At 51.9% G+C, this 15884-nt stretch overlaps 1 protein-coding gene and 3 long non-coding RNA genes across 4 annotated transcripts; all 4 read left to right on the plus strand.

The window, feature by feature from the left end:
• The first annotated feature begins 37 nt into the window (after positions 1-37).
• On the plus strand, positions 38-1109 carry LOC146751815 (uncharacterized). The gene is made up of 4 exons (XR_014941167.1): positions 38-116; positions 298-340; positions 563-824; positions 1103-1109. It is a non-coding gene; the product is annotated as an uncharacterized LOC146751815 (long non-coding RNA).
• A 252-nt stretch (positions 1110-1361) lies between these two features.
• On the plus strand, positions 1362-2670 carry LOC146751816 (uncharacterized). Its single transcript, XR_014941131.1, has 3 exons — positions 1362-1502; positions 1645-1729; positions 1823-2670. It is a non-coding gene; the product is annotated as an uncharacterized LOC146751816 (long non-coding RNA).
• Positions 2671-3426: 756 nt separating this feature from the next.
• LOC146751817 (uncharacterized) lies at positions 3427-4146 on the plus strand. The gene is made up of 3 exons (XR_014941164.1): positions 3427-3517; positions 3609-3680; positions 4057-4146. It is a non-coding gene; the product is annotated as an uncharacterized LOC146751817 (long non-coding RNA).
• Positions 4147-8782: 4636 nt separating this feature from the next.
• On the plus strand, positions 8783-14499 carry LOC146751818 (zinc finger CCCH domain-containing protein 11A-like). The gene is made up of 11 exons (XM_085533573.1): positions 8783-8988; positions 9229-9345; positions 9837-9917; positions 10138-10248; positions 10471-10533; positions 10774-10857; positions 11378-11806; positions 12397-12470; positions 13098-13242; positions 13937-14109; positions 14278-14499. The coding sequence occupies exons 1-11, from the start codon at positions 8904-8906 to the stop codon at positions 14455-14457; spliced, it is 1542 nt and encodes a 513-aa protein (XP_085389699.1). The 5' UTR covers positions 8783-8903; the 3' UTR covers positions 14458-14499.
• Positions 14500-15884: the final 1385 nt, after the last annotated feature.

Consider the following 15884-nt stretch of genomic DNA (forward strand, 5'->3'; position numbering starts at 1 on the left):
CCGCGCTGCGCCGCGTTACGTCTCTCCGGGGACTGCAACTCCCAGCGTCCCCCGCGCGGCTCAGGCGCAGAGCGCGCGGTGTGAAAAAGGCGGGAAGGCGTCGGGCGGGAGCTGAGGTGAAGCAAAATGGCGGCGGGGCCGGGAAGGGCCTTGGGGCGGGATGGGCGCCATTGGGCCTCGTTATAGCGGGATAACGGTGTTATTCTGGGACGTGGAGTGAGAGAGACCGGGCGGCCAGGGGGGATTTGAGGGGAAATAGTGAGGAAATAATGCTCAATGGGCGTGTGTTCCCCTCAGGTGAGCGGCGCCATGGGCAAAAGGAGGAGCAGCCAGGTGACAGGTAATGACTTAAAATGGCCTCCAAATGGCCAAAAAATGGCCTTAAAATGGTCTCAAAATGTCCTCCAATGGGCCTCCAAGCGGTCTCAAAATGGTCACCAAATGGCCTCCAAGCAGCCGCAAAATGGCCTCAAAATGGCCACCAAATGGTCACAAAATGGTTTCCAAAGGGCCTCAACATGGCCACAAAATGGCGTCCAAGCAGCTGCTGTTCCTCTTGCAGGTGTTGACCACCATGATGGCCCCAATGTCAAAGTCAGGGCAGGACTGAGGGGAGACAACAAGGGGGGGGACGACTATAGTGGGGACAACAATATGGTGGACAGCAAGGGGGGGGACATCAATGGAGGGGGCACAAATGGAGGGGACACCAATATGGGGGACAGCAATATGGTGGGCAGCAATATGGTGGACAGCAATATGGAGGACACTAATGGGGGGGACACTAATATGGGGGACAGCAAGGGGGGGGACATCAATGGAGGGTACACTTATAGAGGGGACACCAATGAGGGGGGAAACAATGGAGGGGACACCAATATGGCGGACAGCAAGGGGGGGGACATGATTGGATGGGGCACCAATGGGGAGGACAACAATAGAGGGGACACCAAGGGGGGGGACACCAATATGGCAAACACCAATATGGCGGACACCAATATGGTGGACACCAATGGAGGGGACAAAAATGGAGGGGACAGGGACACCAAGGGGAGGGACAGCAAGGGAGGGGACACCAGTATGGTGGACACCAATATGGCAGACACTAATGGAGTGGATACCAAGGGGGAGGACATCAATAGAGGGGACACCAAGGGGGGGGATACTAATATGGGGGGCACCGAGGAAGAGGAAACCAATGGAGGGGGCAGCAATATGGGGGACACCAATGAGGGGGACATCAATGGAGGGGACATCAAGGAGAGGGACAGAAATGGGGGGGACACCAATAGAGGGGGCAGCAATGAGGGGTATGTAAGTGGAGGGGACACTAATACGGGGGACACCAAGGGGGGAGACAGCAATATGGGGGACAGCAATGGGGGAGACATAAATGGGGGGGACACCAATATGGAGGACATCAGTATGGGGGCCATGATTGGAGGCGACGCTCTGGACAATGGCGGAGGGATGGACTCAGTGCATGGAGATGGAACAGAGAGGTAATGGGGGGAAATGGGAGGGTGGGGGGCAGAGGGGGGGCTGGAGGTGGAAATGGGGCTTGGGGGTAGGAATGGGGCCTGGGGCCAGCAATGGGTCCCGGTGCCCCCCAGCTGATGGGGTTTGGGGTCTGTTTGGTTACAGCCGCTCTGATAACGGAGGCCCAGCAGCCGCCCCACAGCTCAGCGTGATGGAGGAGCTCAGCCCCACAGCAGCCCCATTGGCACAGGTAGGACAGGGCCTCTGCCCCCCCAGCGTCACCCCACAGCTCTCCATGGTTATGGGGTAGGGAGCACACAGGTTATGGGGGGGTTTGTTCCAGGATGGGATGGATGGCTGCGAGCAGCAGGAGGACCAGAACAGCCCTGAGATGGGGGACCTACAGCCCCATAGCACCCCACAGCCCCATAGTGACACCGATGGGGGCACAGAATGCATTGAGGCCACCAAAGAGCCATTGGAGGGGGAGTGGGCAGCCAAAGCGGAGCCCACTTGTGGGGCAGAGCATGAGGAGCGCTATGGGGCTGGCACTGTGGGGCTGCCCCACATCTCAGCACCGGAGCACAGTGGGGTGCCAGGGGGGGACACCGAGCTCCTGCAGGTAATGCCAGAGTACTATGAGAACCAATAGGGAACAGCCCCATAGCACCCCACTGCACCCCATATTGTCCCACTTCACCCCATAGAGCTCCAGTTCACCCCAGTTTACCCCCCATTCCACTCTAGATTGCCCCAATTTACCCCAGTTCACCCCAAATCACTCCAACTTACCCCAGTTAACCCCAGTTCTCCGCCATTCACCCCCAAATCACACAAATTCATCCCAGTTCCCCCTCAGGTCACTCTCATATCCCCCAGTCCCCCTCAATTTGCCCCCATTCACCCCAAATCATCTCAGTTCCCCCCAAGTCACCCTCAGATCCCCCCAATCCCCCCCTGTTCTCTCCCATTCACCCTAATTCATCCCAGTTCCCCCCCCAGTCACTCTCAGATCCCCCTTGCCCCCATTCACCCCAAATCACCCCAATTCATCCCAGTCCCTCCCCAACCTCCCCAATTCTCCCCCATTCACCCCAATTCACCCCAGTCCCCCCCCAAGTCACCCTCAGTTCCCCCAATCCCCCCCAATTTGTCCCCATTCACCCCAGTTCATCCCAGTTCCCCCCCGTCACTCTCAGACCCCCCCAATACCCCCAATTCTCCCCCATGCACCCCAATTCACCCCACATCACCCCAGTCCCCCCCCAGGTCACTCTCATATCCCCCAATCCCCCCCCATTCACCCCCATTTCACCCCACATCATCCCAGTTCCCCCCCCAAGTCACCCTCAGATCCCCCCAGTTCACCCCATTTCATCCCAGTTCCCCCCAGTTCAGCCCTTGGTGCCCCAGTTCACCCCAGTTCCCCCCCATTCACCCCCAAATCATCCCAAATCACACCAATTCCCCCCCCAAGTCACTCTTAGATCCCCCCAATCCCCCCCAATTCACCCCCAAATCACCCAAATTCATCCCAGTCCCACCCCAAGTCACCCTCAGATCCCCCAATCCTCCCCAATTTCCCCCCATTCACCCCAATTCATCCCAGTCCCCCCCCAAGTCACTCTCATATCCCCCAGTCCCCCTCAATTTGCCCCCATTCACCCCAAATCATCTCAGTTCCCCCCAAGTCACCCTCAGATCCCCCCAATCCCCCCCTGTTCTCTCCCATTCACCCTAATTCATCCCAGTTCCCCCCCCAGTCACTCTCAGACCCCCCCAATCCCCCCAATTCTCCCCCATTCACCCCAATTCACCCCACATCACTCCAGTTCCCCCCCCAAGTCACTCTCATATCCCCCAATCCCCCCCCATTCACCCCAGTTCATCCCAGTTCCCCCCAGTTCATCCCCTGTTGCCCCAGTTGCCCCCATTTCACCCCATTTTTCCCCCAGCCCCCCACCCCCTCCCAGCCTGCAGCCCCTCTGTGCCCTGTGGACGCCGATGGGCACCTGGCCTCACCCAGCTGCACCCCCAGGTCAAACCCCCTCCCCCCACTAGAACCCAGAGCTCATTTTGGGCTTAAAAAGCCCCGGATTGGTGCCATTTTCACCCCCTTTGACCCCCAGGAATGAGGTGGCACCACGTGAGGATGCGTCTGCGGTGCTGGGGGGGCTGATCCTCGAGCTGTCCAACCTCAAGTGAGTGCTGGGGGGGGGTTAGGGTCCCATTGGCACTTATGGGGTCTCACTGTCCCCTGTGGGGTCTCACTGTCCCCTGTGGGGTCTCACTATCCCCTATGGGCTCTCATTATCCCCTATGGGGTCTCATTGGTCTCTATGGGGTCTCACTGTCCCCTATGGGGTCTCATTGTCCCTGCAGCCGCCGTGTGATGAGCGCCCATTGTGCCCTATAGGGGTCTCACTATCCCCTATGGGGTCTCACTGTCCCTTATGGGGACTCTCATTGCCCCCTATGGGGTCTCATTGGTCTCTGTGGGGTCCCATTGTTCCCTATGAGGTCTCATTGGTCTCTATGGGGTCTCATTATCCCCTATGGGGTCCCATTATCCTACAGCCGCCGTGTGATGAGCGCCCATCGTGCCCTGGAGTCGCTGCTGCGGCTGCGTCGTGAGCGGAGCCGGGGGGTGAACAACAGCAGGAGGAGGAGGAGGAAGATGGAGGGGGACGAGCCAGGATGAAGCTGCAGCTGTGAGTGGGGCTTTATTGGGGGAAAAAAGCCCATAATGGTGCAATAAACACACGAGTGTGAGCAGGGTTGGAACAACACAACTACACAATAACACAACAACACAACAGGGAACGGCTGCTGAGCTCTGCTCCTGGTGCAAAGTGGTGGTGTAAAGCTGACGGTGCACAAATGATGGTGCAAAGTGGTGGTGCACAACTGAAGGTGCACAAATGATGGTGCAAAGTGGTGGTGCACAACTGAAGGTGCACAAATGATGGTGCAAAGTGGTGGTGCACAACTGAAGGTGCACAAATGATGGTGCAAAGTGGTGGTGCACAACTGAAGGTGCAAAGGGATGCTGCAAAGTGATGGTGCACAAGTGATGGTGTACAAATGATGGTACAAAGTAGTGGTGCAAAGTGATGGTGCAAAGGTATGGTGCACAAGTGATGATGCACAACTGAAGGTGTAAAGTGATGGTGTAAAGATGATGGTGCACAAGTGGTGGTGCAAAGCTGATGGTGTACAAATGATGGTGCACAAGTGATAGTGCACTAATGATGGTGCACAGTTGGTGCCCAGCTGCTGCCTTCTGTCCCACGTTGCGCTCAGCACAGCCTGGGGATGACACAGAGTGCGTTATTAGTAATAGTAATTAGTAATTACGGCCTTAATTAACATCATCACCACCACAACTGCCCCGACACACACAGTACAATATGTGGGGGCCAACCCCATAACCCCTATAGCCCATAACCCCTTATAACCCCACAACCCCAAACCCCAATAACCCCATACCCCTATAACCCCATAACCCCATAGCCAACCCCATAACCCCCACAACCCCATAAATAACCCGATAACCCACAAGCCCATCACCTAATAGCCCCTATAACCCCATACCCCATTACCTGCTATCAGTCACCGCCGTCCCCGTGTCCCCGTGCTCTCGGTGCATACACAGAGCGATATGACGCCGGGGTGAGCGGGCAGAACCTCCTGGTGTGCGCGTTGTCCCGCGTGGCGCCGCACTGCGGACACACGTAGCGCCGCAGGATGGGGCACAGCACGCGGCCACGCGCGTCCTTCAGAGCGTGGCTGCTCCACACCGCGCGGGACTCCCCGTTACGGCGGCAGAACGGGCAGAACGGGGACGGGAAACGGGGGCGGGCTGATAAGGGGGGGCGGGCCGACAGGGGGCGCTGTGGTGGTGCGATAGTGGGTCGTGATAGTGAGAAGGAGGGCCTTGGTGGTGATAGGGGGGGACATGGTGATAAGGGGGGATGGGGGGATGGGGGGGGTCCTGCTGATAAGGGAGGTCCTGCTGACGCTGTGCTGAGCCGTGGTGACACCGACACACCTGGGGACACACACAGACATGGTGGAACATGGCAAATGGCGACCAGGGATGGGGACACCCCCCCCAATATGGTGACCCCAGTGGCAATGACCCCAGGTGACCCCCATTATGTTGACCCCCCCCCATGACAGTGACCCCAGTAATGGTGACCCCCCCCAATACGGTGACACCCCCATGATGGCGACCCCAGTGACACTGACTCCAGGTGACCCCCCGGTCACATTGCCCCCCCCTGCCGTTGCCCCCCCCACCCCATTCCCATACCTGCCGTCCCGGTTTGGTCCGCTCGGTTCTGTCCCGTCCCGGCTCGGTCCGTTCCGTTCTGTCCTGTCCCAGTTTGGTCCGTTCCATTCAGTCCGGTCCTATGGTTCCGTTCCCGCAGCAGAGCCCTCAGCAGGGCCGGCAGCCCCATGGAGTCGCACCACGGCTCCCATATAGGGCCGTGATCCCTTATAGGGCCCTGATCCCATAGGGGGCTCTGATCCCATATAGGGCTGTGCTCCCTTATAGGGCCGTGCTCCCCTATAGGGCCATGCTCCCTTATGGGGCCGTGCTCCTCTATAGGGCCCTGATCCCATATAGGGCCCTGATCCCATATAGGGCTGTGATCCCATATAGGGCTGTGATCCCTTATAGGGCCATGCTCCCATAGCCGTCCATGCGCCCCTATAGGGCCGTGCTCCCCTATAGGGCCGTGCTCCCGTTGCCGTCCGTGCTCCATTCCCCCCCCCAGCCCCGTCCCCCACCTCCTTTATCCCCCGACCCCCCCCTTTATCCCCCCCCATTGGAGCCGCCTCGTCTGCCCTGTGGGGCGGCGGCGTCTGGGGCTGCTGCCGTGTGGGGTCGGTGGTGCTGCTGTGGGGTGGGGCTGGCACCGGGGGAGCGTTGGGTGGGGGGCACCTCATGGGGGCACGGGGGGGGCCCGGCGGGGGCTGATGGGCCCCTTTGGGGTCCCATTGTAAGAAGTTTGTAAACGTTTGTTCATTGTGTGGGGTGTCACAGTTTGTCAGTGTTTGGGGGGATGTTGCTGGGGGTGGGGGCTGTGCGGGAGCGGGGTCGAGCGGGCTGCCGGGTTCCTGGGTAATCCCCCAGTGGTGGACATTCAGAACGATTCTGCACAGCCAGTATGGTTTTGTCTTCTTATCTGGTTATGGAGTGTGACATTATAATGCACACTGGACAGAACTGGAATGCCACGAAGATTCTGTACAACAGTGTTACATTGAACTTGGAAAAGTTGTAACTCCATTGTGTACTGTGCTGTTATCTTGAACTTGAATGCACTGTTCTCTACAAGTTGACTAAGTGTTGCCATACAGCATTTCACAATTGTTAGGCAGATTGCTGTTGTGTGCTTTCAGGATTGTAGGCACTACAGCTGCATCACTTTGGTATGTTATTATGACAGCTTAATTGTTTTTTGCATATGTTTAATGTTTGATTCATTTGCGGAATAGCCTTAAATGTGCAAATCACCTTTGGAGTAACAGGGAGTACGTGGGGGAACCTTTACAGGGGCTGGAGATGATAAAGAGGGGGGAGATGTTGGGTATTGGGCAGGTGGTGCCTGCGTGCACCAGGGCTGGAGTCAGGGAGGTCACGGGTATCTGATAGGGGCGGTCACCTGCACCATTAAATAGGGTTTGTGGCATGGCATTAAACTGGTACTTTCGGCGTTACACACTGTGTGTTCTGGTTAGCATTTGGGCTGCTGTGCTAACAGATGTGTCTGGGGTTATCTTGTTTTAAAATGGAAGGGCTCGTAAGGAGCAGAGGGATGTGAGGTATTTCTAGTCCGCTTCATGCTCCCGATTCTAGAACCCTTCCAATTGTGAGGAGAACAGAAGTGCTGAGCTGTGTGCGTGTTCCACGGTGCAGAGTCCAGTGACAGTTGGTGCCCGGTGTCTGTGCCGAGCAGCATTGAGGTCTTTAGGAACGTAGGAATCTGCCAATCTGTTGTGAAGGTACTAAAGGTAAAAAGGCAGCATTTCTATCAGTATTGGAGGAGGGAAGGAAACTTTGTCCTTAACTGCTGTTTTTGTTCCCTTTGTCATGCAGTCAGTCCAGCAACTAACTTGAGAGCCCGACTTCTCCTCTCTTTAGTTTAGATTTGGGAAAATTCCCTGAAAAAAAACATTTTTTTTTGGAAAATTCACTAGTGTTTGTGTGAGTAAAAGGTTCCAGCCTTTCCTTACTGACTGTAGGAAATGCTTAGCACAGAAAAGTGCAGCACTTTAATGAAAGAGTTCCGAATCACTTGAATTTAATCTTCTGTCTGTCCTGGTTGTAGGTTTTACTGCATTTGATACCTTAAGAAAAACCAAAACCAACAAAACAAACCTAAAATACCAAAATATTTGATTTTTACATCAGAAAAGAAAAAAAAACAACAACCCAAACCCTTGTTGTGGCTGAGCAGAACGTGCTGCAGCTCCATGCAGTGCTGAGTTACCGTATTCAGGCACATGTGTGTGGATTTGTGTATTGATACGCACTGGCATGCTTTTGCTGTACAGGTAACAAAGACAGGGGAAGGTTTTAGTGTTTTCTTCATAGGTGAAGAAACCTTGAAGACCAGAAATTCCAACTTACAGAATTTGACATTGGCAAAGTGAGGAGGAAAATTCTTCCTACCCCGTTATTCTTAATTGACGGATTCAGTGTTGGTTCAGCCTACAGGAGAAGTGAACTGCAAGGCTTGGAAGATCGCTGTCTTTGCTGAGGTTGTCCAGGTGGGTGAGCTTGAAGACCTGCAGCGGTCAGACAAATGTGTTGGGGTTACTCACTGCTGTCACTCGTGGTGTTGAAGGAGGGGCTCCATTGGAGGGCTTGCAGCCGTGCAGCCCAGGGGCTCCGTGCTGAGTCAGGGTGATGTTACTAGAGTTTGACCAGTGTTGAGGAGGGCAATGTTTTGAAACAACTGCTCCTGAGTGACTGATTGAATGAAGAAAGCTGGGAAGATGATAGATAGGAGCACAGCTCAAATTTATGTGCTTCTGATATTTCAGTTTTTTCTTGCATGCTCACCTTCTTTTTGCTCCTGTGGCCTTTGCCTTGCAGATTGTTTTCCTGAATTTAAGCTTTTACTGGGTGAATGTTGTGTAGGGGGGGATTTCCTTGTTCACCCAGTAGCCAGTTGGATGGGCAACTGGAGACTCAGCATTTATCTGTGCGGGTTTTCAGCCTTGCCTGCCATCTTTGTGCAGTGGTTGTAAGGTTAGGATCAAAGTTTTAAATTGATCCTTTTCTTCCTGTAGCTACGCTGCCAAGTCCACCAGAGTCTGCAGGTGACGATCCGAGGGCAGCTCAGATAACAGTGCAGCAGAGCAAGCTTTCCGTGCAGTCCGATCCCTCTCCACAGTCATTGGAAGTGATGGAAGTGGAAAACTCAGAGAATGTCCCAAGCCCGACACATCCTCCCGTTGTCATCAATTCTGCAGATGATGACAAAGGTGATGGTGAGTGTGGTTGATTTCCTGGTTCTCTAGTAGTTACTCTATTCACTTAGGCTGCTTCTATGTGTTTACCAGGTAAGTGTAGCAGTTTAAATAAAGAACCCATCTGTAGTCACTTACATTTGTACTTAAGAATATTAACTGTGGGCTGAAGTGTCATTGTATGAGCTACATAAATGTGGGAAATCTGATTGAATTCCTACCGCGTACCTGAAGAGGCTGATTTTTTCTTTCCTTGTACAGACCAGCTTTCTAAGGAGGGAGAAGAAATAAAAACACCTGTCCAGCAACCAGCTAAAGAAAACCATCATGGATTGCGGATCATTTCCATTAGGAAATCTAATGCTGATACAAAACAAGGTATTCCAGGATTAATCAGAAGCACTTGCCAATTAACTCCAAAGCAATTTATTGTACAAACACAACAGAACATAGGGTTGCTGAATGGACTCGGCTATTTCCATGATCTTGTTCCTACCTCGTAACTTCATGTGCCTTTCAGATTAGGAAGGTAAACTCCTTTGTTTAGAGCATTAGAGCACGACGAGGCCACAGCATGGAGTTTAAGTGCCTGTATGTGCATCTTTCCAACCAGTGGTGAAAGCCACATTTGCTGATAGAGGAATCTAATGTCATGTGGATGGGATAAAGTAAGGGATAAAGCCTACTTTTAATATCCAGAAGGATGAAAGGAGGGCAGCAGACAGACATCAGGTCCATGGTGCTCTTAGCTGTGGGGAGAGCTGACAGGGTTTGTTCTGCATGCTTCTGAGCAGGAGGCAGTTTGCAGAGCTGTGGTCCTCAGCGTGTGCCTCTGTCCTTCAGTCTCATTCACTGCTCTGTGTTCCCAGATGACAGTCTGAATTTTGGAATAAAAACACTTGAAGAGATCAAACTGAAGAAACAAAAGGATAAAACCAAACAACAAAGTGGTGAGTTCATATGCCCTACTTTGTTATCCTTCTGATAATACTCAGATAGCTGGCACTGTGTTGGGGAATAGAGCTGTGCAGTGGTTGTTGCACATTGGACAGTAGTGAGTAAGAAATGCGCTTTGGTCTTTGTGACAGTTCTGTCAGGTTTGCTTTTGTTGTTGGCAGTGGCTTTTCTTTTTCTTGTTGTAAACACTGTCTGTTTGTTCACTTGCATCAGAAGGGCCTTCAGGAGCTCCTGCTCATCTGCTCCAATCCCAGACTGTTCCTGTGCCTAAGAAGGAGAATGTGCGGACACTGGTCAGAACTGTGACGCTGTCTGCAAAGCAGGGTAATGAGGAGTACCTTTGTTTCCATTTGGTGGCTCCTAAGTGGAATGGATAAATTACAATTGGGACTTACCCTGAGTGCATTACAGTTGCAATATTATTTTCTGTCAGGGCTGTCAAAGTGGTGTCTTTTGGGTGTATTTGTTTTGGGTGGGAAATGGGCTCACAAGACAGTAATTCTGTTGGTTTCTGACAAATAAGCACTTTGTTTTTCTTTGTTTTAGGGGAGAAGCCCGTGATTCGACTGAATATTGCTGATAAACCTGGAAAACAGGAATCCTTTGTAGGTAAGGGCTGCTTGTGAGCTGCTGTTTGGCTGCCTCCACGCAAATGGGAGGGCACTGCTGAAGCAGGAGGGAGGAAAATGTGTCGTGGGTCTGTGATGACTCCATGTGGCACACAAGTGTAGCAGCTGGAAGGTGAATTTGAAAACATACACTTGGAGAAACCACAGTTTGTGGTTGACTGTTGTAAAAATCTTTCTCCAAAGGAATTATCTTAGGAATGTTGTTGTTTTCTCTCTGTAGCTGATGTCAGTGGCCTTCTGCCGAAACGCAGCCTTGCAGAAAGGCTGGGGAAGAAGATCAAGATTGACAGAGCACCAAGGAGAGGTAAATGGTCCTTGGTGTTTGCTGCACAGATTCTCTAGGCTTTCTGCTTGTTCTTTCCTGGGAGCGTTCTCTTTGCGTGCTTGCTGAAGTCTTCATCACTGGGATTTGAAGTTCCTTTCCCTGCCCCGTTTTGAAACGTGAGCACAGAGCTGGCATTTATGCAGCATCCCTGGTTTGTTCCGTTCTGTAGTTCAAGGCATGAAGTCTCTGAAGGAGAGACAGGGACATACTTGTGCTCAGATAGATAATAACTAGGTATTACACCTGCTTTCCCCTTTTTCCTTCTCATGAATTTAGACCACTTCCACAGAGCCCTAAATGTTAATTTGAAAGGGAAAAATCGGACTGGTTTTCAAAATATAGGACAGGTGGCTTTGGAGAGAAAACTGCAGAGTGAAGCTGTCCTGTGATGTGCTGTTGGGAACACTCATATTCTGTTATATTATGACAAATCTGCAAACTTAAGCTCTCGTTGGACTCTCATTTAATCATTATGCTTCTCCTTTCTTGATGATGGCAGAGAAGGGTGCCAAGCCAGCAGGGGAGATCCATGTCAAAACTCTGGAAGAGATCCGTCTTGAGAGAGCGAATCAGCGAGGAGAAACCCCAGCTGCCCCCCAGGCAGAAGGGTGCTGTAAGGTGGAGGATCCCAGCTCCAGGGTGAGGCCTTCCCCTGCAGTTCACATCAAAAGCTACTCAGAAGCCCTGGCTGAAAGGAAACACAAAGGACTGGAGGAAGAGAAGCAAAAAGTAGAAGAGCTTCTTACTGACAAGAGAGCTGAGGGTAAATGCAAGAACAAGAGAATTTTCCCTCCACCTGGGCCGGGTAAAGTGAAACTGGAAGAGCCACGGCGTAAAATCAAGAGATTGGAAGAAGTTCATATTAAAACCTTGGAAGAAATCAAGCAGGAGAAAGCCCTGCGGATGCAGCAGATCGCAAATCCAGCAGGTAAGGAGGTGCTTCACTGTCTGCTCTGCCGAAGTGCTTCCCCTGTCAAGCAAATGGAGTTTGCTTAGAATTGCCTGGGCTGTTTCTTACAACATGCAAAGGCAGGAAGTGCCAGGATGTCCATCCATGTGTTTTTCCATTGAATCCGTGGTGTCTGCCTGCTTCATTCTGGAAAATTCATTCGCTGTGAGGTTTTGTAATTCAGTTTCTCCTGTACTTTCTTTCTGCCATGTTTTTGGTGTGGCATGTTCTGTGTGTTGATGCCAAGGTTGCCTTCATCTTTGGCGTGTGTTGCTTAGTTCGATATGTAAATGTGTTTGTAAAGCAAGGATTGACTCCTCAACATGGGGGCCAACCTCTGTCAGAAAGGTCAGGGGGTGAGTTATTCATTGGGGAGGTGAAAGGCTTTGTGATGAGACAGCATGTGAAGGAGGGAAGAGCTTGGATACTGTATGGACTGCGTGATGTCGCCTCTGTCTGTGCTTTGTTATTGAATGTGAGGAAATAAGCACATGGAGGAAACACTGGCACTCAGGTTTCTTTCTATGCTTGCTGTTGACCAAGTGATTTTCTTTTTCCTTGTTTTAAAGCACCTGGAAGAGAAGAGGAAAAGACTGCGGAATGGAGCAGGGCTGCTCCCAAAGCTGTCTCTGCACCCGCAGAGGTGAGTCCCTTCTGAAGATGGACACATTGACACAATTTCTTCACATGTTCTCATGTCTCACTGCTCACCATGTGCCACCATCATGAGTGCATTCCTACCTTCCTGCCTTTGGTGAAGAGCTGCAGCCATGTTTCACAATCCTGATACTTTCAATGGCTTTCCCAGACAGCTTTGCACTCCTCAAACTCAGAATTGATCTGATTGTATCTGGCAGTGAGGCAGTAACCCTGCTGGCACCAGGTACAACTTGTGAGGTTAACGTGGGGGGCACTGGATACAAAAAGGCCACGACGGCTTCGTGTTCAGGGAAATCAGACTGTGGGTGGATGTTGTGTAGGGGAACAGGAATGACTTTCTGTTGCTCAGATAGAATGTGGTAGGTAACAACTCCAGTACTGCGCTGATTTAAACGAGCTTGCTTTGTTAATTGCACACGTTTGAAACAGTGTTTTCACAGCAAAGCATGGATCTTGTTATATGCAGGCATTTATGAAAGGGTCAGTGACCCAAGTGACAGGAATGTACTGTTCCAGGTGCAGCCGTTTTTGCAGTATCTCCAAACTGATTTCCTTCATACACTCCCCCTGGTGTTTGTTCTGATTTTGCACTTACTTTATTTCTTTTTAGCCCTGGGATCAGAGTACACCAAATTCTAGAGCTCAAGCAAAGAGCCTTGAGGGGACAATAAAGGAGAAGCTGCAGCTGAGACAACCGGAGAAGCTGAAGAAGAAAGTGGCTGCTGTGCCGGCTGCTGCTGAAGAAACAGTCCAAGGTAAAAGTGCAGAGCTTAGCAGTCCTGAATCCACCCTTCATGGTCAGCTTATCAGCTTGCAAAGGCCTAAGTGAAATCTCAGCACGGTGGGCACCAGCATTGCCAGGGAAACCATCAGCCCAACCTCAGGAGCAGAGAACTATGAATGAGTGTTGAGTGTGAGGTGGTCCTCGGAAGTAAAGGGACCTGAGTGCTCATGGTGGGTGCGTGCCTTTGCTTAGTGCTAGAAAGGGAAATGCTTATTTTCTTAGTTCACTTGTGTTCCTTCCAGCCAGACTTCAGCTTGAGAACGAGGGACAGACAGTGGCACTGAGCTGCAGACTTACCTGTGTGATAAACCCCTGGATGTATTTTGTGGGTCTGTTGTGGCTTGCACAGCGTCTGGTTGCACACTCTTGTCTGTAGCTGCTGCTTTTTCCTTTCTCTAGAGGGACCATGTATTGCTTTCTCCTGCTGTAGGGCTGTTTCCCTTGTCTGGGTTATAATATGGTGTAGCTGTGCAGTTTCTTTGTTCCTTTGGTCGGACTGTTGGTATGCAGCACTTACTGTGGAAGATATTGCTGAGATTTGTGGAAAGAGCAATGTAATTTTGCTGGCCGGATGTATTTAACTGTGGAGAAGAGCTGTGGGAATGACAGGACAACCTGGACTCCTCTCGAGGCACAATTGTACCAGCTCTCTCTTCTTCCTGTAGCCAAGGGCAACGTTTGTGTGAAGCCTTGGGATGGCAAAGCCAGCAGCCCCACGAAGCGAGCAAGGAAGCGGAAGGCTGCTGAGATCTCTCCTTCTGCTGTGGCAGCTGTGAATCCTCGGAGAAGCACTGAAGAAGAGGAGCCTCCAGCTAAAAAGGCTAAAATAGCAGCTTTGGTAAGGAGGGGAGGAAGTGTCAGTGCTGTCCTGGTCAGGCTTACTGTTAACTTCCTTCAGGAGCCCCTTGGCCCCCATGTTGGGTTAAGGCTCAGCAGTGCTGAAGGAGAAGTGCTGCAGAGGAAGGATCTCCTGAGCAATCATTGACTTTGTCTTCCTTCTTTCCAGACTGCTGCTCCAGCCCTGCCGGAGGTCAGCCTGCTCACCAAGGCTGTAGAAGATGACCTTGAAAAGTTCATCTCGGAATTCTTAGAGGAAATGGAAGGACAATATGGCTTGGAGCTGGAGAAGGATGTGGATGAACTCCATCTTGAACTTTCCGAGATGATTGACAGTATAACTGAGTAGTCTTATAGTATATATATATATATATAAATAAATATTTTAAAAGGCTTCACAATAATGAGTCTTAAAGTCTCTGAACTGGTAAAAGATTGGCAGACTACATTCCATTGTCCTGAGTTTTCCTGCGGGTCAGAGTTGAGGTCCTGTGCATCCATTCCCTGCTCCTGGTTGGCTCCTTTCAGCAGCAAGAGGACAAAGCAGTTCTGTGACAGCCCAGAAGGACGTCCATCCAGAAGGAGAACCCACGTCTCCTCGCCCGCTCCTTCTTCTGTAGGTGAAGATGGGGCAGAGATGGAGGTCAGGGTCTGCTGCACAGCAGGGGGATCATGCAGGACTCGGGAGCCCAGCAGCACAACAGTGCTGGAAGGAGCCCTGTCCTCAAGGAGACCCCATTGCATGGGGAGACCACTGTTGGATGGGGAGACCCCTGTTGGATGGGGTGAGGGTGCTGTGTGTTCTGCCCCTTACCAGCTGTGCCTCCACCAGCTCCGGCAGCACAGCCCCAGGCTCACACTCCACCTCCAGCTCCATCTGATGCTGTTGCCTGTGTTGAACAAGGCTTGGTTGGAGTCTATCACCACGGGGGGCTCCCCAGCACTGTGTGCCCACCCCCCAGGGCTGGGATGGGGCTGCTCTGCCACACCGTGCAGTAACCAGAGCCCCATCTCCAGCAGCACTGCAGTCCCATTGCTGCCCCAGGTGTGTCAGAGACCCCCGTGTGCAGGCGTGGGGTGCAGGGTCCCATGGGTGGGTCCCACTCACCAGGCACCCTCCAGCTCCAGCTCCTCCCGCTCCTCTCGCAGGCGCTGTTTCTCTCTGTGCAGCACCTGGAAGACAAAAACATGAGCTCCAGGTCCACAACATGGGGGTGGGCAGCCCCCCACCCCTTCCCTCAACCCACCACACTACCTCGATCTCCTCTGTCTCAGCCTTCAGCTGCTCTTCCAGCTGGGCAATGAGCTGCTTCTCCTGCAAGACAAAGCGTGTACCACCAGGGGTGGCTGCGTTGGGTCCCATTCGGCCATGGGGGACGGGGGGGCTCATCTGGGCAGATGTGACCTCCCCCCTTAATATGGGGGCTTGGGGGGCGGTTAAAGGTGAGTTAATGGGGTTTAATGGGGTTTACTAGGGATTAATAGGGATTTATTAGGGATCAATAGCAGTTAATAGGGATTAATAGGGATTAATACGGGTTAATAGGGGTTTAATAGGGATTATTAGGGGTGTAATGGGAATTTATTAGAGATTAATAGGGATTAATAGGGGTTTAATAGTAATTTATTAGGAATTAATGGGGGTTTAATGGGGTTTAATGGAGGTTAATGGGGGTTTAATGGGAATTAATAGGGGTTATTAAGGGTTATTAGTGGGTTAATAGGGGATTAATGGGGCTTAATACGGGTTTAATAGGGATTTATTAGGGATTAATA

The sequence above is a fragment of the Coturnix japonica genome, unplaced genomic scaffold, assembly GCF_054131305.1.
Source record: "Coturnix japonica strain WE unplaced genomic scaffold, WE-NBRP24 Scf061, whole genome shotgun sequence".
Classification (NCBI taxonomy): Eukaryota; Metazoa; Chordata; class Aves; order Galliformes; family Phasianidae; genus Coturnix; species Coturnix japonica.

What these genes read in the sequence shown, in the direction of transcription:
- LOC146751818 (XM_085533573.1), top strand. Translation starts at nt 8,904, where the DNA reads ATGGAAGTGGAAAACTCAGAGAATGTCCCAAGCCCGACACATCCTCCC. An exon ending in GCAGATCGCAAATCCAGCAG is followed by an intron (nt 11,807 to 12,396) that starts GTAAGGAGGTGC and finishes CTTGTTTTAAAG; the next exon opens with CACCTGGAAGAGAAGAGGAA. An exon ending in AGGCTAAAATAGCAGCTTTG is followed by an intron (nt 14,110 to 14,277) that starts GTAAGGAGGGGA and finishes CCTTCTTTCCAG; the next exon opens with ACTGCTGCTCCAGCCCTGCC.